Genomic DNA, 27,810 nt, shown 5'->3' on the forward strand with positions numbered 1-27,810 from the left:
ATGGCGGACATGGCATACACCAACATGATAAATGCATTCGAGACCATTCAACTCTGGATAAACCATTAAGCAAAATATAAATACGCACTAAGGTACCAACGAAGAGGGGCACTAGGGAACCACATAGTTTTCATCTCAGTCTCTCTCTCTCTCTCTTAGCACGTCTGCTTCATAAGACAAGGCGTTGCCAATGGTTAGTGCACTGGGACACGTATCTGTCGTCTGCAACCACGGTTTCTCTGCTTCATTAGACCGGGCTTAAAAAATTCTGCCGATAAGGGGAACTAACGATAAAGGTATATTTTTGTGTTGGTTCTTTTCTCCCCTTGACTGCACTTTATTTTGGAGAAGGCTGGTTCGAAGTCCGAAACGTAGTTGTCGGCGCTTCCGCCATCTTGATTGATCGATGTTCCATTTAGAATACTGAATTAAATTTTTTTTTAACAAGATTAAATTCAAAAGCATGTTACTGTCTAAAGACTTCATTCGCAGCACTAACTAAGCATTGAGCTGAAAATTGCATGAAGAAAAACAGTTTTTCACAAATTTAGTGAAAACGCTTCAACTCACGTATTGAAAACCGCACTGCCGAAGTATAGTGGCTCATGTCAGATTGGTGTAGAGCCAGTTCAGTGTTCCTTCGGCTACGAGAAGTTATAATCTATGTTTGTAAACATTCCTCCGAAACGTGCTTATTTTACTTTTTATGATATAAGATGTTTTACCAGTGGTACCATCGTTGAATCAGGCCATTCAGATTGTCTTGAATGACATACTGGATGGAACCTTCCAGATAAGAAAGACAGTCAGACTGAATGTAGTTTTAAAACTGAAATTGAAAAAAAAACAGGGGAGACGCAACTTAAAAAAAATCCAACAATATCTATATTATGATTTATTCATCTGCACTACATGCAAGTTCGACGAGAACAGACGAGAAGATTTTCCGGACAGATAGCCCGGATGTAGAGAAGTCACATCGTTGAGACGTGGATTTTATTTCCCGTGATACCGTTCCTGTGGCACCGCACGAGCAGCAGGATGACCAGCTCCAGAAGCTCGCCGAGTCCCAGCATCGACGCTCCGATCCACAAGCCCAGGGTGCCGCCAATGTCAGAGAGAAATTTTTCGATCTGCAACATAGGAGAAACGATGTCTTATTTCTAACTATTTGTGAAATTTTAGAAAGATATGTGTGTGTTACTGTTTTCTCATGGAGATAGATACTCAGCGCATTTGAATTCCAGAAAAAACCAGATGGCTAGACGAAGACACGAACTGACAGACAAACCTCATATGCTGGCTTCTCTGTGACGATCTCGTAGTTCAGTCGTTCGTAGTATACTTGTAGTCTCATGAACGAAGACCTGCAAATAATATGCTATGTAGGCCATACATCAAAGATTAAAGGTTACTACATAAAACAACGAATGTTGGTCGCTAAAATACCCTGACATCATTATTTTATATCCACTGATGTCTTTTATGTCCCAGCATCCATTACCTGCGTAGTTCGTAGGTATCAAAGGTGAAGTTTTCGTTCGAGTAGTTACACTTCGGGCTGTCTGGGTTGTTCTCACAGGTGAAAGTTTCAAGCTGTTTCTGGAGAAATATTAAACATTTACTCTGAGACGAAAAAAACCACGTTATTTTTGTGGATTTTATGTTAAATTTTTTTTATTGTTGTTCTTGTGATAGCGCCTGTATTTTTGTGTGTTTTCATCTGTAGCTTGCTTGTTTGTGTTTAGTATCTGATGTTCAAAAGCTTTACGTTTTTTTTTTTCGAGCACAATGGCTGCGCCATCCGGGGTACAGGAGGGAGGAGTATGAAAGGGAGGGAACGCACGTGTCGCGTATAACCTCCCCCCACATATCTACTGCTGTTACTTATGTTACACTCACCACTGCCATTACCACCAATATGACCACTGTGACACTTACCAGTTGATCAAACAAAGGCCAGGTCCGACTTGTAATCATGGCTTGGTAAACAGATTCACTGGCAAGAGAAGAGATGGGAGATATATTCTGCCTTCTGTCTCCAGATAAATTCTTTGCTAAGGTCATTAATTGAGGTACAGGAAGACATCAGGCTAGAAACTCTGACATCCATGAAGTTAATCTATTTTCAAAATATTAAAAAAACCCCAATGAGACAGATGGACAAAAAAACTTAATAGAAAGATATGAAATAAGCAAAACTAAGCAGAATGAAGACCGAAGGATGAGAACAACAAGCAGGAACTCCCGATCCAACTTCAAGGAGAGAATATTCTGAAAACAGCAGCTTTGTGTATCTGGGGAGCATTGTCAACAAGGATGGTGGAGTGGACGATGACACTTACTACCAACCTGCATGGCTTAGTACAGGTGCACCTGTCCATCCCGTTGTTGAGAGCGTTGTAATAATCAACATAAAATGAAATCATACAGGCATAATCTGGAAAAAAATCAGAATTAATTGTAATAATTAACACAAACATCAACAAATAGAAAGAACGAGCGACATTTCGGAGTATTCGGACGCTGAAAGTCTACATTTATCGCTATCGCCATGTGTTTGAGACTGGGGATCACTCGGGCTCAAACATGTACGGTTTTATTTGTAGTTTCCTCCGGTTCTGAAAAACTGCTCCAACATCACGATAAATGCAGATTTTCAGCATCGGAATAATGCGAAATGTCACTCATTCTCTCTGTGTTTGTGTTTGTGTTGACTGCTGCTAACTTTGTGAATGGTGCACTAGCGTGACGTAGTACACATGGCTGGTTGATGGCAGGTGCGAATCGCGGACTTTGTTACTGGATAGTTAATTAACGGATGGGTTTTGAGTGCTGAAATTCACAGGTTAGTTTTATATCTATCGATATCTGGTCTTTAAGCAACATGCTCTCATCTTTTTTAAAGGCTAATGACTATTTTACAAGTTCACCTTCTGCTGTGCTGCAGAAAGAGTCGTTTGAGACAATGGCAAAATCATCTTGCACTGGAGTACAATTGCAGCTTCGCAAAATGGCTGTTTTAATGCAGAAATCACGGCAGCCCTGTAATTGTAAAGAAATAAATAAGTGAATATATCACCATGGCTGACAGTCTTTACTTGATGTGCTCTAGGAGTCGGGGATGACAATGTGTAAACCAGACCCTCCTTAATGAAGCATTGATAGGCTATTTCCTACCTTGCAAAGCCCTGATCATTTCGGACAATGTATTTATGTGAATCTGATTTCCAGAAATAAGAAGAAAAAAGCGGCGTACCTCAATCGTGTATACGTTGCCAGTTTTCTGTCTGTATTCTTCACCATCATCACAAGAACCGTAAGGTGCGCTTTGGCTGCTGACATTTACCTGATGCCAGACAGACATGTATAAACAGTTACCTATCAACATTAAGCACGCTCTTTTACCAATTTAGAATTCTTATGACCTTTTGTGTGGCTTTGTAACTTCCTGGATGTGGTTACATATTTTAAAGGCTTTAAAATGGAACACAATGGCTCCATCTGAGAAAATTATTCACCCCAAAGCATCTTACATTTTATTATTATACCAGGAAAAAAATTATCGCAAAACATTATGGCCATTTAATTTTTATCTGCTCGTTTTTACTTTTATCATCGGAAACAGCTATGAACATAATTTAGCCGTCCTGAAATGAAAGAAGTAACGAACTTTCAGATACAAGACTTCTATCACAGCACAAAATCAGCAGTATCAGGGGAGTATCTGAGTGCTGCGTGGCGGCGCCCACACTGAACCCTGACGTGAAGAAGAGGGCAGCTATGTGACCTTTGACAGACTGCGGCTCCACTTCAACCAAGTCTCCATCTGCACCAAACTTTCAGTCATGCTGCACATCGAACAGTCTGCGCTGATGTCTGAAGAGGTTCTATTGCAGCAAGCCCCCGAAACCAATCTTGGCTTGGATAACTCTTAAAGACGTGAAGCGGGAGGAACGGTCATTCAACCTGGACACTAACCATTCTGAGTCCCACGAAGACCTCTGAGCCAGCGGCAACCGTGAAGCCACCGTTGGAGGGGTTGGGTCGCGTGCTGTTCGGGTGCAGGACGACGCGCAGACCGTACCCGGCGTCCTCAGTGCTCAGGTACTCGTCCGACTCGATGTTCAGCTCCAGGAACAGACCTGAGGGCAAAAGGGAGAAAACCTGCTGTTTGTGTCTGTGCTACGTTTTTATTGGTAAATTTTAAAGAAACTTAAAGCAAAGAAAGGTTCTTAGCAAAAAACTAATGAAAATTAAATTAATATACCAGAAATAACATTCAACTTATAAATAATTCGCAACTGAGAAAAATGTATACATCACAATTAACTTTAAAGTTAAAACCATTGCCCAAGTGGGTGATTAAGCTTCCACTGTCAACTTCGACAGCTGACTAGCACCAGGTGTTCTGCTCTCTCTTACCTTGCAGGGGTCCGCTTCTGGTCATTTTTATGTTAGGAAGTGACAGAGTGAAGCAGTTACCGTAGTCGTATGACAGAGAGTGCGTAAAGTTTCTGCAATCAAATATTTCAGTCACTAGACATACATGCACCCTGTGATAGCGATATGACATTTACATTTTAATTGTAAGAAGACACTTAAATACGTATTCTCGTAAGAAAGCTTGTATTTGTGAAGTTTATTTATTTTTTATAGCTTTGATTAGGTTCACTGTAATGATTTGCATGACGATTACAAAAACTGATGCAAAGCAATATTTACATCATTAAAACAAATCAACCACTGCTTCCTCAAAACAGGTAAGACCATTATACATACGCACATACACCTATAAAGATACAAGTTTTCGCATTTTATTCACACAAAAATTGCGGCCCCAAAATACTTCATTATAGAAATTTTCTAATTGTTTGAAATTGCTGTTTTTTGAAATTTCATCGACAACCACCTGTGATCTACTTCTGACAGTTACATCCAAGAAATAATTTTTCAGGAATTCCACTTATTCTAATGTTCTGAGTCATATTTGGGATACAACTCTGTGCTTGAATACTTACCTGTATCCACAGCTTCGTCCTGCGATGGAACAGTCCAGAATCATGTCTTCAGCTTGATGTCCGACTTCTTTCAGAGACTCCCTGAAAGGAATTGTGTGGCACACGTTCACTGAATTGGTCACAAACACCAGAACATTTCAGCATGCCACTTTAAGAATCATGTCAATTGTAACATTGTACGACTTGTTGTGAGTGAAAGTTATTGACCCGATTATTATAGTTATCAATAGCTTAGAGGATTCGAAGCCATCATTCCATCATTCTCTTTCTGAATCGGTCTCTCTACCCAGAGACAACAAAATGGTCTCACTACGCATGCTCACCAAATCGGTCGTGTTTTGCATGCGTACTTCGCACGGTTGTGCTTCCTTTCTTATCTCTGGAAGCAGTAATTTATAGTTTATTTACAAGTTGTTATTTTGTTTTATTGCATTTGTCAACGGGTCATTGTGCATAGTAGCTAACATATTCAAACACACAAAACAAATACGCAGGCACATAAAATAACACATACACATCCTCACCAAAAATGCCGAAGTAACTTTTAGAGTTTAAATCTGTGTGTATGTATTACCTAGATGATTTGGCAAATCCCACATTTGCTATGAATTGCTTTATGGAGGAGTTACCCAAGCTGCCATCACAGTCCCCGTCGCATGCAAGGTGCGAAAAATCGTATGTCCCATTCAGCTGGGCTTTGCCATCAAGACAGACCTGCCAAAGAAATAGAATTTTCTTACCGCGAGCGAGTGAGTGAGAGAGTGTGTGCGTGATAGAGTAAGTGGGGAATAATGCAAAGAAGAGGAAGCGAAAGGAGTATTTTGAAGATAAATAAGCCGACGACAGATCAAAGACTAGTGCACATGAGTTGCCATAAAACTGACGGGCACACTTCATTTCGCTAAATAGCAGACTCATTCTGTTCAAAAGACCCTGCACGCAATCATAACTGGTAGCACCACGAACAGCCAGTAAAATTACCGGATCTTGATAGCTTCTAGGGACGTCCAGAGCAGCCTGTAGGAAGCAGGACAGTTTGGAAGCCTGCGACAGTCGCACGGCGTTGGCGTTGCAGATGGTGACGGCGGGCAGGGAGAGAGGACTGAAGCCCAGGCTCACCTCGGTCTGGATGGGCCATTGGAAGTATTGCTGAGGGTCACAGAAAAGAGTAGAGACGCCAAGAACAACAGTTGCTGACACGATTAAGTAGTGAGTGGCGGTGAGTAATCAGGGTCTTACTATGCATCCCTTACTCACTAACTCACTCTCTCACACACTATCCGCGTATAAAGCCCACAACAAGTACGTGAGACTGAATGAGTGCGTGGATGTAGGAAGTGCACGTGCTGTGTGCTGCGAAAATCTCCACAACCTCCAGTGACCGCTCACCTGAAACAGTAGTACCAGCTGATACAGCATTACGCCAGTAGCGATACCAAGAAACAGCACCCACATCACCTGAAACAAAAGATGGACATTACGATGCTAAAGCTGTCTAGTTCAGCCCTCGGAGATGTGTCATGACACTTTATTTAGTTTATCAGTCCTTCTACTCTCCACTTCCTCCTGTCTTCTCTTATCTGTTTCTTTCTCTTCTTTTGTTTGCACAACATGAGATCAACATATTGTACCTGGACTCATTTACGTTTCCAAGGTGATTGACTGACAGACCCATCACTAAGCCACATCATCGGGGCTGGAACCGTTGTGATCGGGGTGGACGATATTCTGCGTGTGGATGCGAATGTGGGGATGCGACTGTGTATCTGGAAACGCCTAGGGTGAACTCGACAGACACAAAAAAAAAATTTAAGAATAGTTTTTACTTTAAATGGTGCATTTAACTTGTGTTTTATTGCTTATGAACAAGTTTCATTACCATTGATGTAGTGTCGAAATGTAAACTATAACAGGGTTTATGTTATAGGAAGCCATGACAACGTTTCACACAGAAACACGTTTTGGTGCCCCCAGGATTTGCAAGCACGTGAGAACTGTTTACTTGTGGAAATGGAGTATTGAGAGGAGACGCCATCGAGCGTCAGGGCTGCTACAAACTCAAACACGCAGCACCCGGGGTGAGTGGCGCCATCACTGGGCACGTGGTGTTAACCCTTTCAAGGAGAGCGTGACAAGTAGTTTGCTGCTGTGTTTATAATTTCTTGTTTTGTTCAGTTACTATCAGGGTTGATTGATCTGAGGCCGCGGGAGTAAAGCTTTGACACTCATATGATTGTGACAGACGTACTTCACGGACGTAGCTAGGAAACAGTATCCAGACCCCGAGGATGTCAGTCTACCCTTTGGTGGCAAAGATGGTCTGAGACAAAGTAACAACGCAATATCTTCGTGTTATCAACGATTGCCTTAGATTTGTTTATTTATGTTTCCTTATTAGTGATGGGAAGTATAGAGCATACAATGTTATTTTTATTTCTATATTATTTTCCGGAAGTCACGTGCAAACAGAGAATCTTGATTTTTGTCGTCTAGGAGTTTTTATTGATATCTGCTTTCGTTCGGGACCTTTTGACTCTCATAACATTTACAAACCTTTCGGATAGCATTCACTATTGTTTGCAAATTATTCCTAGTGACCAGGCTAAATTAGACAAAGCTTAATAATTTGTTTTACACTTTCATTACTTTCTGTGACGTCAGAATGTCCAGGGCATTCCTTTCTAACGGACATTCCTGAAAGCAGACCTGGTAATCTTACCTTCAGAAAAACTACGGGTACGGCCCAGATCTTGGCAGTCCTTGAATGGTGGAAGTCTCCATGGCGTACTGCAGAAATGTTATCTCTTTCTCTTCTTTTCCCATTTTTCTCTCTTTCTTTGGAAAGGGTTCTTGGGTGTTATGCTGTTTCGAACCAAGACTAAATGAATTCCGGTTGGATGAGTCCATGGTCGGCTGCTGAGAATCTGGGGAAACAAGTGAGAGACTAAAAGAGAAAGAGAGAGAGAGAGAGAAAAGCGGATGAAAAAGCATTCAGAATACAAATACAAATGAAAAAAAGCGAGAAAGAGTCTGGTTCAAAGAAAGAGCGGCAAAACCTCGTTATCTTTCTCACACACACATGTACACACGCAAATCAACAACAACAAAAAAATAGTCTCCCCACCCCCACTCCCCATTTAGCTAAGGAGAATCAGCGCGAGAGCGAGTGTGTGTGAGAGAGAGAAAGAGAGAGAGAGAAAGTCGTATGCATACAACCACAAAGCAGACCAGCTTTTGATTGACTCAGCACAAACTGTCTACATTTATTCAACAACAGATTTCTTGTTTGACTTAATCACATTACACACCATTGCCGTGACTAGCACAAACATTGTGTCAATGAATGAAAAAATACTTGCAGCCATTTGTATTTACTTTTCATTATTGGTCATGCCCGCCTGGTTATATAACATTTCCACAGATGTCCATAATGTACGTATTGTAAATGCGTATATGTAAAATATAATACAACACAGAGAAGTACACGACCGTAAAAAGTTTAAGTGACAATACCTTGAGAAAAAACCTCGATGAGTAACAAGGAATAACTATATTACAGCAACTTTAAATAAGTAGATTTTTTCTATATTTAGTTAAGTTTATGTCAGATTTTGTTATAAACAAAGGACTTACAAGAGAGAAGTCTTCCCACCGGTGAGGTGTGGACCAACAGTTAGATGCTCAGACAGCCTGGTTCATGTCATTTCCTGAATACCATCAGACCTGAATTTTGTTCCAGATTTATACTTCACCGTTGTCCACACATGATCGTTTGGGAGCAGAAGAATCTGAGTAAAAAGTAATTACAAAGTGTACACCATGACTATCACACGAGGGCTTCGATGAAAGCCAAGCAAACCGTGATTGCTTGTCTCCCTCGGGAACTGTGTCAGAGGTTTGGATGGACGAAAGAAAAAGAATCTACGAACACATGGCGCTTCTAGTTTAACAAATGCTGACGTGCGCTTAGACTTTGACCTGTAGAAGACACATTAAATTAAATTATTAACAACAAGTCAAGATTGGATTGCGGTCGATTGATGTCGGCCAATTGGATAAAGTGGAATTTTTCATCACAAGTGTTTTACATGCGTCTTCACAGTCGTTGGATACTAGGTGACATATTGAAACAGTTTTCGGTAGAAATTCGAGCAAAGGTTTGGAATTATTTACACAGATATAGCGACCTCGTTTGGGTCTTTATTTTTTTTTTTGGCAGTTTATTTACTTTTCTCTATCCCCACAGCAAACATGACTCGGTGCCCAGTTCCCTCACATGATAATGTTGCTTCTACCAGTTCTAGAAGAGTGTAGCCAGTCGTTGTTTTTAGCAGGAATAGCAGATAATGGAACAACAAAAAATGACTTAAATAATGACGACTTTTAGTTTACATAAATAAAATAGCTAAAATTATTCAGAAAAAACTATTGATCAAAAGTTCAATATTCTGGAAATTTTAGATAAAACAATAAGTGACAGAATAAAGTAACTATTTTAAAGTAATAGCATGAAATATCAAAAATTTAATAAAATATAAAAAATAAAAATTTGCGCTGACACAAAGCTATAATTGTTTGCTTAGTCTTCTAGAGATTGAAGAAAAATAAAAATGTAATTTTGTTTAAATATTAATTTAAATAAAAATAAACTGTTAAAACATGTACTGAAATGTAAGAGTACATAGCAAAGTAAGAAGAAATAAAATAGTGAAAAAAAATTATAGACGCAAACAAGCCTCTAATTTTATCGTAATGTGACATCCTGTCGCACAGAGGATATTGCCTGCAGCCTTGGATGTAGAGTGCTACCCGTTGTCGTACCCCTAATAGTCGCGCTAGAGCTGATTTTACAGCTCCTTTTGTCTCTTTATGTAGCTGGATGCACGTCTAAGCATTAGTTGCTTGATTTTGGAGCATTGTACGACACGGGTATCGACTTGACTGCCTCTCACACCCGCCATAAGAACTCCCAGGGGTGGCGCGAGTGTGTGTGTGTGTGGGAGAGAGATCAGATGAGAGATATTGATTAGAAGTTCGATATTTTACAAACAAAGTTTGTCATCAACAACGGCCCGCGGTCTTGTTTCAGAACCTTGTGATATCATTAGGAGTGAGGTGAGAAAACACAATATAAGTAAACGTAGTATGGACTAAGATAAACGAGGATGCTATTAGAAATCTTTATTCGCCTTTTTGTTAGTAATGCAAGCTAGACACTAAACTAGTCCTTTATTTTGTTGATTTAAAAAATATTCTTGGACCAAATGAACAGCATGCATTCCCCATACGAAACACAGACACTTACTTATCCTCCCTGTGACACTAATGCACACACACAAAGTGAAGAACAGAACAATATTTTATGCTCCTTTTAAACAGGGTCACTCAATCAGCGACAGCGTATATCCTTGTATATCCAGCTAATACAACGCTAACTATCTAGTCTAACAAGGATGTCACATGTGAATACGAAAGTCCTTAGCACGTGACAGGTGACGTCAGCACGAGTTGGCTGCAAACAAATAAAAAAATTATATCACAGTCGAAAATCTAGAAACGTAAGAGGGTTTCACTGGCAAACGATAGTAGCAAGGAGTTGGTGTCTAGTTTTCTGTTGTCACAGGTGAGGCAGGCGATGTCACGTGCTAGTCACGTGACGTTTACTCGCCCTGTGGCACCGCACGAGCAGCAGGATGACGAGCTCCAGAAGCTCGCCGAGTACCAGCACCGACGCTCCGATCCACAAGCCCAGGGTGCCGCCAATGTCAGACAGGAACCGCTCCACCTGCAGATGACAAGGGAAAGTAGAAATGGTAATCTGAGGTGTGAGTAACAGCAGAAACTGAACAAATTGATGAAAAAATTAGCAGTTGTTTACACGTATGTAGTTTTTTACAAACACGATATCACCTGAGTTGGTCTCGATCTGGTAATGCTGACCTCTCACCTCTGAACCAGCTACTTATTCAGCTGAATGATATTTATGTGTGTGGTTCAGCTGATACAATGTTCTCTCATTAAGATGAAGTGGTGCTTTAGCGCAGTACAAGAACATTACAGTCATCAGTTGTAAGTGGTCTGTAAAATGGAAAACCTGTTTACTTTAATTTTTTTAACCAATAACAAACTGTCAGACAAAGAACTATCAGACCATACACACCTCATATGAAGGCTTCTCTGTGATAATCTCGTAGTTCAATCGCTCATAGTACACTTGTAGCATCATGAAGGAAGATCTGCGTACAAAGAATTTACATTGGTGAGGAGTGAACACCCTGAGTACCCTTTAACATTGGAGAACACAAGAGGCACCCAGAACAGAATGTGTGGCATGTTTGTGGCCCTCATGTCTGGCATCAGGCAGAAAGTGAGAGATCACAGTGAACATTGCCAAAACTACACGAGAAAGATCGAGCATGTCTGTTTTCTTTACGACATCTACAGCAGCCTTTTCACGAAGTTGGATGGTAGTCAACGTGGTACATGATGTTCTCCACAAAAAACCAACCAATAAAACCCTGAACTTCTAAGGTGATAGGGGGCGCCCTAAACCAGCTGATCGGCATTTTTTCGTCTCTTTTAATGCTGTATGTATGATACTGTCTCCCTCTACTCTTATCCCCGATGGTTGCCCATCAATCCTTTTTAACAGTTTCTATATAATCTAACATCTCTATGACCTAATATTTATATTATGTAACCGAAAACTTCCAAGATCCCAGTATCCATCACCTGCGGAGTTCGAAGGTATCAAAGGTAAAGTTTTGGCCCTGGTAGTCACACTTGGGGCTGTCTGAGTTGGCTAGACAAGCTTGTTCTTCTAACTGCGCCTGTGGAAATATTCAGTGTAGAGTGAGATTGAAATCTGGTAAAAGTACAAAGACATATGTTGTATGCTGTGATTACATAACAAGAAGATGACGACGATCTTGCCATCACCATGACAACCAATGCTGTTACTACCACTGTGACCATCACCGTGACACTCACCACTTCTTTAAACAAAGGCCAGGGCCGACTTGTCACGCTGGCTTGGTAAGCAGATTCACTGGAAAGAGAGGAGGACTGAGAGGTACATTTCTGCATATATTTATTTATTATTTATTTATTTTTTGCAGATGAAGGAAAGTGAGCAATGGACCCGAAAGAAGTGCGTGTTAATTAAGTTTGCACACGTTCAGCAATGTCATCAGGACTTGTGACGTCTGTCAACACCCAGATACTACGTCACGTTGTCACCATTCACACTACCAGCCGTTAACACCAAACAGAAAAACCGTTCGGGTTATTCGGACTTTGAAAGTCTGTATTTATCGTGCTAAAGTAGCAGTTTTTTAAAAGTCCAAGAAATGCAGACTGTCATCGTCCGAATATACAAACTGTCGTTCATTCTCTCTCTCTCTCTGTTTGGTGTTGACTGCTGGCAGTGTTGTGAATGGCGCACCAACGTGACGTAGTACACTGTTATTACCGCTCATTGATCGCTGGGAGGAATCGTAGCGGATAATTAATTAACGGATGGGTTTTGGAGGCTGAAATTTACAGGTTGGTTTATATCTACTGATAGAGAGAGAGAGAAAAGAAATTCTAGTGCTTACACTACAACTTCTACCAACCTGCATGGCCTAGAGCAGGTGCAAGTGTCACTGCCGTTGGTAAGACCGTTGTAATAATTAGCATAAAACAAGGACATACAGTCATACTCTGCAAATGACAGCAGAAAAATGGATATGCAAAATATTGTTGTAATCTTCATTTTAGATAACACACAAGAAGTGTAGTCAAAGAACGTTTAGTTTCATCTTATTTTGATTCTTTTTTTCTACTGTGTTGTCTTTTTATTCATTGATTTATTCATTTTCTCATTTGTTTATTTATTCATTCATTTGTGTCTTTATTTGTTCATTTATAAATTCAATGAAACTTGTGTTTTAAAGCCTGTCTCGCTTTGTGATCTTTTGTTGCCACGCGCTTTCTCTTAAGCAGAAGACTCATCAGATCCTGCTGTACACTGAGATGCTATGGCCAGTCTGCCAGAAGGACTTAAGAAGTCCGCCCTCAGCAAGCAAGTGAAGAGAATATGTGTGTGAAAATAATATCATGAACGCTTCATAAGTGTTAAGATTTACCTTGGTCTGAGCGGCAGAAGGAGTCGTTCAAGAGAAGAGCAAAGTCATCTTGGAGTGGAACACACTTGCAATTTTGCAAAATGGTCGTTCTGATGCACAGATCACGGCATCCCTATGGTAAAGAAATAAATAAGTACATGTAAACAAGACTGACAATCCTTATTTGGTGTGTTGTTGGGCTCTGTGCACATCAGACATTTCATTTATTTTTCATATTTGGGGGGCCCACATAGATACGGCAGCTGACTGGGGCCGCCACTCTTGCCTATTGTGGGCGATAGTCAGCAGGTCCTGTACAGGACGACCAGTCCAGTCTTTTGTAAACTAGTTCTTCCTCTGGCCACTGCGGCGGCAACTGACTCTAAGTTACCTTGAAACACAGTCCTCGACAAGATGGGTGCCGGGTCACATGGCCAAATCATCTTATGTCGTTTGACTTGCAGTAGAGGTTCTTGGTGTCCTACGAGTTTGGCAACCATTCTTTGTATAAGTCCTTAGTTTTACGTTACCTGATCCGGAAATGTCTTCTTCAGTCACTTGTTCTGTAAAACCTGGATTCTTCTCCGTGTCATGTCCATCTGACCCCACCAGTCGCACATATCCCACAGTTACTGTTCGAGCTCATGCTGCACACCGATGTCACCAGTGCCAATGGATGTTTCTTTTGTCAACTTAATATCAGTTTTGGTCCTAGTAGCACAATTTTTAGAAATCCCCACCCTGGAGCGCAGCTGTTTTTAATGCGGGCCTCGGCCAGTCCGTCAAGCATTCTCTTGTGAGGAGAATGTCCATGGTACCGAGACATGCAAGATGTCACTAACGAGATATCATCACCCCACCTCCATTTGTACACGGTCATACGACACCAATGTAGCCCCCGAAGTTAGATGGCTTTTCTATAAGACAGAAAAAAGGCGGCATACCCCAGTCGTGTAGTTGTTGCCAGTTTTTTGTTTGTATTCTTCACCGTTGTCACAAGAGCCGTAAGGTGGACCCTGGCTGTTGACATTTACCTACCACAAGACAGAATGTCATAAAAAAGATCGTCAGATTGGGTCCTCATGAGTATCATTATGTGTAAGCTTTAAAAGGTATCAAAGGAAGATCTATATATGTATATGGATTCTGGAAATTAGTCCCCAGTGATTAACGGATGGATATTTACTGGGAAATTACTTTTAAATTTATTGTGTAATTTTTGTTAGTTAAAATCTAGTCATTATCATTAAAAATACAAGCCTGCAAAAGATGCAAAGTGGTTTTGTGAAGAAAACTCGCAAATGTCCAACGTGGACGTGATTAATTGTGACAGTCAGACGTGTGGTCCTGATTCACTACTGAGATACCTTGACCAAATGACTCAGCAAGCACGTGCACCCAGTCTCAGCGTGTAAAGACAAGCTTTAGTGTTAGTCACATGACAACAGTCAGAACACCAAAGACAGTAAAGGAATGGTCAGCGTGTCTCACCATTCTGATTGCCACGAAGACCTCAGAGCCAGCAGGAACTGTGAAGCCCTCGTTGGTGGGGTTGGGGCGCGTGCCGTTCTCGTGCAGGACGACTCGCAGACCGTAGCCAGACTCCTCGGTGCTCAGGTACTCGTCCGACTCGATGTTCAGCTCCAGGAACAGACCTGACGACCCCGACAGAGCATGGGTTAGTTGTGTCAGCACGACATCTTTTGTGCCAAATTTTACGATACGTGGACAGAAACAAGGTTCATCTTATATTTACAAAAATTCGTATAACAGAGTATTTCAATTACAAAGTAATTAGGTGAGTTCTAGAATATGTTGTTGTTGCCCGACAAGATGCCCGCTGCTGCACTCACTGACCTTGTAGTGGACCACTTCTAGTTGACTTGATGTTGGGAAGCGACAGTGTGTAACAGTTGCCGTAGTCATACGACAAAGAGTGGGTAAAATTTCTGAAAGCATATTTAAAGCAGCTTCTGCAGACGAAAACACTTCATTCAGTACAAAATTAAGTACAATTATTTTACATGTCAAATGATATTTAATATCTGATTAATCTGATTGAACTGTCAGAACTCTTACTGATAGCTGCAGTCTCTGCCGGTGATGGCACAGTTCAAAATCATGTCGTCAAGTTGATGTCCAACTTCTTTCAGCAGCTGCCTGAAGCCAATGAAAAGAGCAAATTTACTGAGTTAATAAATATGTTTTTGTATCACTTGTTCAGAGACATGTGTTTATGTATGTCTTCAGTCTAGGGGAAGCGTATGCTCTCCACCTCTAAATCCCACACCTAACCCCACACACTCAAAACACTTAATAAGAAACATGGAAATGTAGATGCACCTTTCATCATTTTAAACTGCCGTGTATCTTACCTGGATGTATTGGCCAGTCCCATGTCTAAGTGGTACTGATAGATGGCCGTGCTGTCCAGGCTACCTTCACAGTCGCCAGCACAACCAAAGTCGGGAACGTTGCCTGTCTCGTTCACAACGATGTTGTCGTCAAAACAATCCTTTCACAGAAGTTGAAGATGAAGAGGGTGAGTGAGTGAGTTCTTGGACTGGGGGGGAGAAGTAAAACTATGGCAACATGTCCAACACTTTTAACTGATCAAAGTCACAGCGCGTAATAACTGATTGGTGAGAGGGTGAGATGGTCGTTCGATCGCAGCTGTGCAACTAAAAATACATCCCTGTCCTAAGAGTTTGATTTTCTCTGGGTGCGCAGCAGGTTAGTTTTTTTATAAGAGACCAAGTATGCAAGCAATTAGGACTAGCGACCTCACAAACAAAGAATGTAGGTAAACAGTAAAGTTACCGGGTCCTGTTTATTTTGGGGGACTTTCAGGACAGTCTGTAGGTAGCAGGACAGCTTGGGAAGCCTGTGACACCCTCACTGCGTTGGCGTTGCAGATGGTGACGGCGGGCAAGGGGAGAGGACTGAAGCCCAGGCTCACCTCGGTCTGGATGGGCCTTTGGAAGTATTGCTGAGGGTCACAGAAAAGAGAAGAGGTCAAGAACAACAGTTGCTGACACGATAAAGTCTTCCAGTGAGAGGCGGTGAGTGATCAGGGTCTTACTATGCATCCCTTACTCACTAACTCACTCTCTCACACGCTATCTGCGTATAAAGCCCAAAACAAGTACGTGAGCCTGAATGAGTGCGTGGATGTAGGAAGTGCATGTGGTGTGTTGTGTGCTGCGAACATCTCCACAAACTCCAGTAACCGCTCACCTGAAACAGTAGTACCAGCTGATACAGCATTACGCCAGTAGCGATACCAAGAAACAGCAGCCACATCAGCTGAAACAAAAGATGGACATTGCGATGTTAACAACCGTCTAACTCGGAGATGTGCTATTTGCTGTCGGTGTCATCGCATTTCATGTATTTCATTAGTCCTTCTACTTTCCTTGCCCTCATGTCTTCTGAGCTCTTTTCCTCTTTGTATGTGCGCACGATATGAGATCAATATATTGTTCCTGGACACATTTACTTTGCCAAGGCTTAAGCCAGTAGAAATGTTTCGGCCAGTTGTCAGTTAGATGCGTTTGTATGTTAACTTGAGGTCACGAGTTTGACCTCTGTCCACGTTTGTAGGCGTGTACCGAGAACGGAACGAGAAACACATGTGGTGAAGTAATATCTTGCTCTGGGTTTTACTTAACCACTAGAAAATTTCATCCCAGCCCTTCTGTGTGTGTGTGCGCGCGCGATAGTATGAACTGAATTATCGACGACCCTTTCAAGGCAGGGGGTGGTATACCATTTCGTCATCGGCCATAGAACATACATAGGCAGGATGTAAATTACATGAAGTGCATAAATATCGTTTCAACCACTCATGAGTAGATAAAAAGAGAAAAATACTTGTCGCACAGATGTTGTCTATATCGTTAATTCCCCCCAAGCATTGTTTTCTATTTACAAATCTGGATAACTTTCAGTCATCTTATATTCATAAAGACTGCCGGGTTTACAAAAGTATGAAAAGAGTCAAGTTTACGTTTATAACAAAGTCCCTATGATATCTACTTTTTTTGGCCCTTCCAAGTGTTAGATGTTTGCTTCGTTTAGCAGCTTCCCACGTAATAAATCCTGGATATTTTTTTGTGGAAGCGCATGCGTATGAAGAGGTTTCATTACCATTGGTGTAGTGTGGAAATGTAAACTATAACAGGGTTTATGTTACAGGAAGCCATGCGAACGTTTCACATAGAAACACGTTTTGGTGCCTCATATATTTGCGAGCACGTGAGAACTGTTTACCTGTGGAAATGGAATATTGAGAGGAGACGCCATCGAGCGTCAGGGCTGCTACAAACTCAAACACGCAGCACCCGGGGTGGGTGGCGCCATCACTGGGCACGTGGTGTTAACCCTTTCAAGGAGAGCGTGACAAGTAGTTTGCTGCTGTGTTTATAATTTCTTGTTTTGTTCAGTGACTATCAGGGTTGATTGATCTGAGCCCGCGGGACGTAAAGCTTTGACACTCAGATGATTGTGCAAGACGTACTTCACGGGACGTAGCTAGGAAACAGTATCCAGACCCCGAGGATGTCGGTCTACCCCTGGGGCGGTATTTATAAAGCTGTGGCAAACGACTTCGTATTTCCAAGACGATTGGTCCATTTATTAGTGATAGGAGGTATCCAACATACGATGTAATAGACCTTTAAATGTATATTATTTTCCGGAAGATACGGTGCAAACAAGTCTTAAAACATTTAAAAACATTTCGGTTAGAATTCACTATTTTTTTTTACAAACTTTATTCATAATGACAAATTAGACAGGACTTCATCCTATGTTTCACACTTTCATTACTTTCTGTGCAGGGCGTTCCTCTCCGACGGACACAGAGACATTCCTGAAAGCAGTGCCGGTAATCTTACCTTAAGAAACACCACGGGTACGGTCCAGATCTTGGCAGGACCTTGAATGGTGGATGTCTCCATGGCGTACTGCAGAAATGTTATCTCTTTCTCTTCTCTTCCCATTTTTCCTTTTTTCGAAAGGGTTCCCGGGTGTTGTGCTGCGTGAAACCAAGACTTAATGAATGCCGGTTGGACGAGTCCATGGTCGGCTACTAAGAATGTGGTGAACGAGTGAGTGACAGAGGAAGAGAGGGAGATAAAAGTAGGTGACAGAAACAGACATTACGATTACAAATGAAAGAAAGCGAGAAAGAAAGAGGCTGGATTAATTATATAGCCGCAAACCTCGTTTTCTCTCTCTGTCACACACACACACACACACAAATTAACAAACAAAAATGAATCTTCCCACCTCCACCCCCATTTATCTAAGATGAATCAGAGAAAGAGGAATAATAAGTGAGAGAGAGAGAGAGTCGGATGCCCACTTTTTTTGGAATTTTTTTTAATGATCCACCGAACTCTTCCGCTCACTCTTCAGTTTCCCTTCCTTGTCAACGCACCTCGATGAAATTTGTCACTCCTTCTGAGATGGATACGTCCATATTATAAATATGTATACAATAATACTACTCAGAGAAGTCACTTTGGGTGATAGCATATTGATAACAAACTTTGTTTGCTTATATGGAAACAAATATTCTTGGAGTGACAAAAGCAAGTCCAAAAGAGAAAAAAGAAAATGAAAATCGTACAAGAAAAAATTGTAACAAACACTTTTGTCAGCAAGCAGAAAAAGGAATTCTAGGTGACAACATGTATACATTTACATTACAGTATATTATGCACCTTTTTCTACGTCTTCATTAATTTTCTATAAGTCGTCCTATAAGCAAAAGACTTACAAGAGAGAAGTTTTACCACCGGTGATTTGTGAAGCAGCAGTTAGGTGTTCAGACAGGAGTGATTCATGCCATTTCCTGAATACATCAGACTTCAATAATGTTCCCCATTTATACTTCATGCTTTTGCCCTTCTCGATCATTTGTGAGCCGAGGTGTGCAGGTTCAAATCTGATTAAACAGTAATAACAACATTTACACCATGACTACCACACGGGCGTCTGTGTGAAGACACGAGGACAAGCAAAACGTGATTGGTTCGTCTCCCTCGGGAACTGGGTCACAGCTCTGCATGGACCACAGAAAAAATAATCGAAGAGCGCATGGCGGTTCTAGTTAACAAATTCTGACGTGCGCGTACTCTTCGATCTGTGTTCATTGTTCATGATTCATTATTAATGACAAATCAAGAAAGGCCTGCAGTCGATTTGCGTGAAGTCTGGAAGGTGGATAAACGGGAAGTGGTGATGACACGAAAAGAAATGTATTTATCACACGTGTTTTATGTACATAGATCGTCCAAGTCACTAGGTACTACTAAATAATAACAACAACAACAACAACAACAACAACAACAACAACAAAAAAGAGCATGCCAATATATATTTAGTGTCCACATTGCGTACCGAGTCAACAAACAAATTGTAAAATTATCAAAGAGGCAAAAACAGCCAAATGAAGACGATTTTTTCGTGAGAATTCTAGCTGAATGAAAAAAAAATCATAATATGAAAGATTTTATTTTTGTTCTTCGACGTACAAGGATACCAACAACAATGACTTAAATAATGACAACACTTTAAGTTTACATAAAACAAAATAAAATTTTAAAAAGAAGCAAATTACAAAATAATAGATAATAATTATTTTAAAGTAATAAAATGAAATATGGAACAAAACTACAATAAAATATAAAAACTAAAACAGTGACATACAGAAACCTTTAATTTTTACTTAGTTTTTGCTTAGTAATTTTATGTTAATATAAAATAAAATGGTGAAAAGATGAGACTAAAATGTAAAAGTACCTTACAAAATGCGTAAAAAGTGAATAAGAAAATTATATAAGTACACTAGCCTATAATGTAAGAAGACTATTACTATATTTTTTACTTTTTACAGTGTGAGAAAAAGCCCTTCTATCAACAAACAATCATAGACGACACATGTTATCATCCGATGTATAGAGGAATGGGACATCCTATAACACCGACGAAATTACCTGCAGCTGATGACGTAGAGCGCACGTTTCCATGGCGCTACCCGTTGTTGTACTCGTAACCGCGGCGCTAGAGCTGAGTTTATACCTCCTTATTGTCTCTTTGTGTAACTGGATGCACGTCTAAGCATTAGTTGCTTGATGTTGGAGCATTGTACGACACGGGTATCGACTGGACTGCCTCTCACACCCGCCATAAGAATCCCCAGAAGACTTCCTGTGTATGTCCCAGCACGTGCGTTTTATAAATAAAGCTGTGTGTGAAAGAGAGAGAGAGAGAGACAAAGAGAAAAAGAGCGTCTGTGCGAGCAAACTATTCATCGAAAGTTCGATATTCTATAAACTGGAAAAGAAAAACGCCGGAAATGTTTGAAAAGCCTGACAACCAAGCTTGCCATCAACAACGGCCCGCGGTCTTGCTTCAGAATGCAACACTGGACAACAAACTAGTTCTTTATTTTGTTTTCGCCATAATTTGAAAAGTAATCTTGGACCAAGTGAACAGCATCCATTCCCAACACAAAACACAGACACTTTTTCTCCCTCTGTGACACACACACACACACACAAAGTGAAGAACAGTACAATATTATGTCGTCTAACAAGGATGTCACATCAGAATACGAAAGTCCTTAGCACGTGATAGGTGACGTCAGCACAAGTTGGATGTACACAAATAAAAAAATTACATGACAGTCGGAAATCTAGAAACTTAAGAGGTTTTCATCGGCAACGATAGTAGCAAGGAGTTGTTGTCTAGTTTTCTGTTGTCACAAGTGAGGCAGGCGATGTCACGTGCTAGTCACGTGACGTTTATTCGCCCTGTGGCACCGCACGAGCAGCAGGATGACGATCTCCAGAAGCTCGGCGAGTCCCAGCACCGACGCTCCGATCCACAAGCCCAGGGTGCCGCCAATGTCAGACAGGAACCGCTCCACCTGCAGATGACAAGTGCTTGCCGGGAACACATGATAGACAGACTCCAGAGTGAGGCTGGAAATACTAAATGAAGTTGTGGCTGATGATAGAGGGCGTGTGAAGATGTGGAGAGTAGTTGTAACAAGAAGGAAGGGAAATTATAATATGCGACGTGAGTGACAGCAGAGACTGAATAAAATCTGTAAAAATTAAGTATTTTTTTATGGAGCAGTTATTTACTCTAATTACTAATCACAAACGGGTAGACAAAGAACGAGCAGACTATACAAACCTCATACGCAGGCTTCTCTGCGATAATCTCGTAGTTCAAACGATCATAGTACACTTGTAGCCTCATGAAGGAAGATCTGCGTACAAAGAAATTACATTGGTGAGGAGTGAACACCCTGAGAACATCAGAGACACACATTGACTCCGTCTGGAAACCCCCGGGTAACCTGCCAGTCCCAAGCCCGGATGAAGGAGAAGGGCTAGGCGTGGGGCTAGCAGCCCCACCCTGTAAAATAAACCCTGCTACAGAAACTGCAAATACAGAGGCCCTATGGTCCACTGGAGTGGTTAGAAACAAGAAGAACATCAGAGACACCCAGGGTACAACAGGTAACGTCTCAGATGACCAAAGAGACAACACATTTATAACATATTTGTGACTCATGTTTGTGGCCATTATTTCTGGCACTAATCAGGTAGAAGGCGAAACATCCCAGTAAACATTGCCAACAGCGACAATAGACTGATATATGAGAACTAAATATGTCATCACTGGGATGCTGTGTGTATGATACTGTCTCCCTCTACTCTACCCCGATAGTTGCCCATCAATCGTTTTTAACAGTTTCTATAATTGTAATCTAATATCTCTATGATCTAATATTTATATGAAGTAACCGAAAACCCCCGAGATCCAGTATCCATCACCTGCGGAGTTCGTAGGTATCCACGGTAAAGCTTTGGTCCTTGTAGTCACACTTGGGGCTGTCTGGGTTGAAATCACAAGCTTGCCCTTCGTACTGTCTCTGTGGAAATATTCAGTGTAGAGTGAGAGCAAAGTCTGGTAAAAGTACAAAGCTGCTTTTCTTTCTTTTAAGCTATGATTACATAAAAACCTAACGAGCATCTTGCCATCCCCATGACAACCAATGCTGTTACTACCACTGTGACCATCACCGTGACACTCACCACTTCTTCAAGCAAAGGCCAGGGCCGACTTGTCACGCTGGCTTGGTAAGCAGATTCACTGGAAAGAGAGGAGGACTGAGAGGTACATTTCTGCACATTTTTTATTTATTTTTTTTTTAAGATGAAGGAAAGTGAGCAATGGACTCGAAAGAAGTGCGTAATAATTAAGTTTGTACAAGATCAGGAATCAGATAAGATAAGAATGGTGGTGTTGGGAGACGTGCTTAGTGAGTTATCATAGTGGTCTTGAGGTATTAGTTTCTTAGAATAACGATGAAAAAAATATGGTAGCTTGTAAAGAAGTATACCTCTTCAAATCTATGGCTCTGATGAAAAGTAAAATAGGAAAGACATAGGTGAGGGTAAACAGTATGTTAGACGACTTCTGATTTTTAAGACTTTTTACCTGGGGTTATATTTACATTTACCAAGCCTGTTGGTGTACTCGGGCTGGTAAATCTTCTAGCCATAGCTAAAACCTTCATAATTATGGCCTCACCAGCTAGTAATTTATCTGAAGCAGCCACTCTCAATAGCTTTGTCGCAGAAATGGTTTACATGGTGGAGTTAGTGATTGATCTAACATACAGTAAACTAAAATAGCATCTCCTCCCAATAAAACCCATAAAACCACAAAAGAAGAAGAGAATGAATGCAGAGACAAGCAACAACCCGAAAAGACATCCCAACACACAAACATTTTACACCCCAAACATTCTAAAACACACATAAACACAGAGTAGAAGAGATTCTAGTGCTTACACTAAAACTTCTACCAACCTGCATGGCTTGGAGCAGGCGCAAGAGTCATTGCCGTTGTTAAGACCGTTGAAATAATTAGTATAAAACGAGGACATACAGTCATACTCTGCAAATGACAGCAGAAGAAAGGTAAAGCAAACAGTTGTAATCTTCATTTTAGATAACACACATGATGTGTAGTCAAAAAACGTTTAGTTTCATTTTATTTTGATTCTTTTTGCTACTGTTTGTCTTTTTTATTCGTTCATTTATTCGCTTGCTTATTTATTTATTCATTTGTTTCTCTGATTGTCCATGTATTCATTCATTGACTCATCAGATCCTGCTGCACACTGAGCTGCTATGGCCAGTCTGCCAGAAGGACTCAAGAAGTACAACCTCTACAATCCTGTGAAGTGAATATAAGTGTGTGAAAATAATATTACGAACGCTTCAGAAGGAATAAGATTTCACCTTGGTCTGAGCTGCAGAAGGAGTCGTTTAAGAGAAGAGCAAAGTCATCTTGGAGTGGTACACACGAGCAGTTTTTCAAAATGGCCGTTCTGATGCACAGGTCACGGCATCCCTATAATGGGAAATAAACAACAACAACAACAACAACAACAACAACAACAACAACAACAACCAAATGTATAAAGAGAATGCTCACTCCTAAGAGTATGCCCTTAACGCTTAAGAACAAGAAAAAAACATGGGCAGCATACGAAGAACATGAATAAAAAACAAATAACAGCAAAACAAGCAAATAACGTATCAACTATAAAAGAATAAATAACCGTACTAAACGAAGATCAAATACGGAAAACACAAAGAGGAGCCAACTAAGAAGAGCAACAGTGATTCAGTCCTCAACCTTTGTTGCGGCGAATGTCGATGGCACCAAGATATGAAAAATGTCACTAACGAGATATTCCCCAACCCCCAGCTTCCTTTTACACCATCGTGCATGGAGGAATGTAGTTTTCCAGTTAACTGGTTTTGTTTAAGACAGAAGAAAAGGCGGCATACCTCAATCGTGTAATTGTTGCCAGTTTTTTGCTTGTATTCTTCACCGTTGTCACAAGAGCCGTAAGGTGAACCCTGGCTGTTGACATTTACCTAACACAAGACAATTTCATAAGAAAAAACTTTCTTAAGATGGTCAGCTAGGGTGTCATGGTATCGTTATGTGTAAAATTTAAAAGGTGTCAAAGGAGAAGCAAAACAATTCAAACAGTTATCATGCATTTCACAATACATTCTGTGACTTTATTATTCAACATATCACTTTTAATTTCGTTCTAGAAAACGTAATTGCTACACATTATCACATACAATACGATTTGAATTATTCGTATTTTTATTATGGAGACAAAAATTAAAAATGATTTGTAAATAACTTGCTCATCATCTAAAAATATAAGTCGTTAACCATCGTTTACAGATCTTTCGAAAGTGAGATCTTACTTTTTTTTGGGCCAGCTTTATATGAAGGTGGTTTATTTCTCTTTTCCTTCGCTACTTTTTCTTGCCTAACCCTCTGATAAGCCGGGGACATATTTCTCGACAGCTGCGTCAACTTGGGCAAGTTTGCTGCGCAGCACGGAAATCGAACTAGCGCGAACACCAAAGAGAGTAAAGGAATGGTCAGCGTGTCTCACCATTCTGATTGCCACGTAGACTTCAGAGCCAGCAGGAACTGTGAAGCCCTCGTTGGTGGGGTTGGGGCGCGTGCCGACGTCGTGCAGGACGACGCGCAGACCGTAGCCAGACTCCCCGGTGCTCAGGTACTCGTCCGACTCGATGTTCAGCTCCAGGAACAGACCTGACGACCCCGACAGAACATGGGTTAGTTGTGTCAGCCCGACATCTTTTGTGTCACATTTGAGGATACTTTGACAGAAACAAGGTTCATCTTATTAAAAATTAATGTAACATACTATTTGAATTACAAAGGAATTAGGTCAGTTCTAGAAATGTTGTTCGTTGCCCAACAAGATCCCTGCTGTTGCACTCACTGACCTTGTAGTGGGCCACTTCTAGTTGACTTGATGTTGGGAAGCGACAGTGTGTAACAGTTGCCGTAGTCATACGACAAAGAGTGGGTAAAATTTCTGAAAGCATATTTAAAGCAACTTCTGCAGACGAAAACATTTGATTAAGTATTTGCAAATTGTATTTTTAATATCTGATTATTCTGATTTAACTACAAGCAGTTCTGTTTGCATGAAGCAAGCAATCAGCCCCGTTGGTGGGAATTTGCTGACAGAATAATGGTTCTATCTGTTGCACTGTATATCAATAAGTATTTTTTATTTTTTAAAAGTTAATAAACTATGATGTGAGATGCATAACTTTCCACTGATATTTCTAACGTTTGTTTTAAAACATCTTATCGGTTAAAAAACTGTGTGGGTACTCGGCATTGACCGCAATGAACGCAATATATAATAACAGTTTTAACATTTGTCTTAAAGCGACTAAGAGGAGCTAGTTATTACAGAAATGCTTCATTCGAGAGTTGTGACATGAATAAGTTGTCAGAACTCTTACTGATAGCTACAGTCTCTGCCGGTGATTGCACAGTTCAAAATCATGTCGTCAAGTTGATGTCCAACTTCTTTCAGCAGCTGCCTGAAAGCCAATGAAAAGAGCAAATTTACTGAGTTAATAAATATTGTTTTTGTATCACTTGTTCAGAGACATGTGTTTATGTATGTCTTCAGTCTAGGGGGAGCGTATGGCTCTCCACCTCTTAATTTCACCCCATAATTTCCCCTTAATTTCACCTTAATATCCTTAATTTCACACACTGAAAACATCTACAAGAAACATGAAAATGTAGATGCACCTCTTACCTGGATGTATTGGCCAATCCTACGTCTAAGAAGTACTGATAGATGGCCGTGCTGTCCATGCTACCTTCACAGTCGCCAGCACAACCAAAGTCGGTAACGTCGGTTGTATCGTTAAGGTCGATGTTGTCATCAAAACAATCCTTTCATAGAAGTTGAAGATGAAGAGGGTTAGTGAGTGAGTTCTCGGACTGGGTGGTGGAGTAAAACTATGGCAACATGTCCAACACCTTTAACTGATCAAAGTCACCGCGCATAATAATTGATTGATTAGATCAGGGGTGGGCAATTAATTAGGAGGCGGGCCGGCCTTTGCCCAGGTCTGGGTTAGATGGTCCCTCGATCGCAGCTGTGCAGCAACAACAACAACAACAACAACAACAACAACAACAAGAACAACAACCTGTCTTAAGAGTTTATTCACTCTTAGTTTTGCTGGTTGAGCAGAAGGTTAGTTTGTTTATAAGAGACCAAGTATGCAAACAATCAGGACTAGCGACCTCACAAACAAAGAATGCAGTTATCAGTACAATTACCGGGTCCTGTTTATCTTGGGGGACTCCAGAGCAGCCTGTAGGTAGCAGGACAGTTTGGAAGCCTGTGACAGTCGGACCATGTTGGCGTTGCAGATGGTGACGGCGGGCAGGGGGAGAGGACTGAAGCCCAGGCTCACGTCGGTCTGGATGGGGTACCGGAAGTATTGCTGAGGTCACAGGAGAGAGCACAGACATCAGGTATATCAGTTACTACACACGATAAAGTCTTCCAGTGAGAGGCGGTGAGGTTTCACTCACTCGCCTCGCTTTTCATCCGTGAAACTGACCACACATACGATATACAATTCTAGTGAATAGAAAACTATGTAGGTAGTGCATGCATGTACTGCGTGCTGACTGCAAATCTTAATAATGAAGTACATCCTCTGGCAGCTGTACCAGCTAATGAGTCAGTGAACGCTCACCTGAAACAGCTGAACCAGCTGATAGATCATCATACCAGAAGCGACAAGGAGAAGCAGAAGCCACATCACCTGAAAACACACACACACACACGCACGTATATATTTATGAGAAAGTGAATAGCCGAGTGGTTAAAGCGCTGGCGTTGGAACTGAGTGCGGAGTGGTTCAATGCCTGACTAGCGCAGCAAACTTCCCCCAGATCGACCCAGTTGGCGGGACCACGTACCTGACTCCTCAAATTCTACACCTTTTGCATCCCACCGTGACACTGGGGGATAGTGCGAAAGAATTATTACTAATTGTTCTCTTACAGACACCAGCCAGTGTCAAATATCAAATCAAACAAAAAAATGTTGGAATGTCAGAATACCGTTGTCATCAGATTACAGATGTGCGTGTCAAAGTTTATTTAACCCAGAAAGTATATGAGATCGACAGGATACATTCCTGCTGCAGACGGGAGTGGAGGCCCGCAGTAGATGTGAGATGTTTGATCACACACTGCCTTGTGAGAGAAACTCTCGGCTGAAGGTGCAACTCGGTGACAGTTTTTGTACTTGTATCAGCCATCGTCACGGGTGTGCAGTGAAGCCGAACACGACGAGTGTGAATACCCGTTTGCCACCCGTTCCCCTCCACCCTGTTTTCTTTGGGCTAATGTCTCAATAGCGGTTGGCTAGGTTGCGCAAGATCGCACTGACTCACTAGCCGACTCCCATAGAAAGCCAAAAGAGTTAGTCGAGGTACACGAGGCCTGACACCAAAACAACATCAGAGGTAGATGTGAATAGCTACCACAAATCCCAAGTCCTGAAAGTTTATAAAGAAACTGTCCACTTGTCCCAAAGTATGATAATGACATGCAGTTTCTCATAGAATAATTTAATTACCATTATTTCCAAATAACTTTTGCACTACTGATTATATTTTGTCATTGTTTGTAAAATTAATTCCTGTAAAAAAAATTAGAGTGCTAGGTCCACAGTTCTTTGGAGCACTGAAACT

At 41.1% G+C, this 27,810-nt stretch overlaps 3 protein-coding genes across 10 annotated transcripts in view; all 3 read right to left on the reverse strand.

The window, feature by feature from the left end:
• Positions 1-37: 37 nt before the first annotated feature.
• On the reverse strand, positions 38-19,205 carry LOC112574147 (amiloride-sensitive sodium channel subunit beta-like). 4 transcript variants are annotated; one of them, XM_025255022.1, is made up of 15 exons: positions 18,498-19,205; positions 18,028-18,167; positions 16,367-16,435; positions 6,003-6,170; positions 5,596-5,735; positions 5,022-5,102; positions 4,426-4,517; positions 3,982-4,145; positions 3,260-3,349; positions 2,934-3,045; positions 2,353-2,440; positions 1,942-1,999; positions 1,505-1,602; positions 1,292-1,367; positions 38-1,133 (listed from the first exon to the last, which is right to left on the reverse strand). In XM_025255022.1, the coding sequence occupies exons 2-15, from the start codon at positions 18,130-18,132 to the stop codon at positions 975-977; spliced, it is 1,500 nt and encodes a 499-aa protein (XP_025110807.1). In that variant the 5' UTR covers positions 18,133-18,167; positions 18,498-19,205; the 3' UTR covers positions 38-974. The 4 variants fall into 4 exon arrangements, with proteins under 4 accessions (XP_025110807.1, XP_025110810.1, XP_025110809.1 ...); XM_025255025.1 differs by lacking the exons at positions 16,367-16,435; positions 18,028-18,167; positions 18,498-19,205 and adding exons at positions 6,411-6,479; positions 7,741-7,945; positions 8,655-8,721; XM_025255024.1 differs by lacking the exons at positions 16,367-16,435; positions 18,028-18,167; positions 18,498-19,205 and adding exons at positions 6,411-6,479; positions 7,741-7,965; positions 8,655-8,714.
• On the reverse strand, positions 10,433-16,088 carry LOC112574148 (degenerin unc-8-like). The gene is made up of 12 exons (XM_025255026.1): positions 15,950-16,088; positions 15,505-15,644; positions 15,209-15,289; positions 14,987-15,078; positions 14,621-14,784; positions 14,074-14,163; positions 13,151-13,262; positions 12,638-12,725; positions 12,012-12,069; positions 11,754-11,851; positions 11,182-11,257; positions 10,433-10,806 (listed from the first exon to the last, which is right to left on the reverse strand). The coding sequence occupies exons 2-12, from the start codon at positions 15,525-15,527 to the stop codon at positions 10,660-10,662; spliced, it is 1,029 nt and encodes a 342-aa protein (XP_025110811.1). The 5' UTR covers positions 15,528-15,644; positions 15,950-16,088; the 3' UTR covers positions 10,433-10,659.
• A 1,360-nt stretch (positions 19,206-20,565) lies between the features above and the next one.
• Positions 20,566-27,810, reverse strand: part of LOC112574146 (acid-sensing ion channel 2-like) — a 52,316-nt gene continuing 45,071 nt past the window's right edge. For all 5 annotated transcript variants that reach the window (XM_025255016.1, XM_025255020.1, XM_025255018.1 and 2 more), the window contains 5 exons: positions 23,029-23,116; positions 22,249-22,306; positions 21,988-22,085; positions 21,341-21,416; positions 20,566-21,068 (listed from right to left, as the gene is read on the reverse strand). In XM_025255016.1, coding sequence (XP_025110801.1) covers positions 20,922-21,068; positions 21,341-21,416; positions 21,988-22,085; positions 22,249-22,306; positions 23,029-23,116 — 467 coding nt within the window. In that variant the 3' untranslated portion in view covers positions 20,566-20,921. The remainder of the gene's footprint in view (positions 21,069-21,340; positions 21,417-21,987; positions 22,086-22,248; positions 22,307-23,028; positions 23,117-27,810) is intronic.

This window comes from Pomacea canaliculata, linkage group LG10 (assembly GCF_003073045.1).
Source record: "Pomacea canaliculata isolate SZHN2017 linkage group LG10, ASM307304v1, whole genome shotgun sequence".
NCBI lineage: Eukaryota > Metazoa > Mollusca > Gastropoda > Architaenioglossa > Ampullariidae > Pomacea > Pomacea canaliculata.

Coding starts and splice junctions, on each gene's coding strand:
- LOC112574148 (XM_025255026.1), bottom strand. CDS start 15,527: ATGGGACTGGCCAATACATCCAG. Junction 14,785..14,986: donor TAGAAGTGGTCCACTACAAG/GTCAGTGAGTGC, acceptor CGGGGTCGTCAG/GTCTGTTCCTGGAGCTGAAC. Junction 11,852..12,011: donor GGCCTTTGTTTAAAGAAGTG/GTGAGTGTCACG, acceptor ATATTTCCACAG/GCGCAGTTAGAAGAACAAGC.
- LOC112574147 (XM_025255022.1), bottom strand. CDS start 18,132: ATGGGAAGAGAAGAGAAAGAGATAACATTTCTGCAGTACGCCATGGAG. Junction 4,518..5,021: donor GGACGAAGCTGTGGATACAG/GTAAGTATTCAA, acceptor ATTTGATTGCAG/AAACTTTACGCACTCTCTGT. Junction 1,603..1,941: donor GGCCTTTGTTTGATCAACTG/GTAAGTGTCACA, acceptor ATATTTCTCCAG/AAACAGCTTGAAACTTTCAC.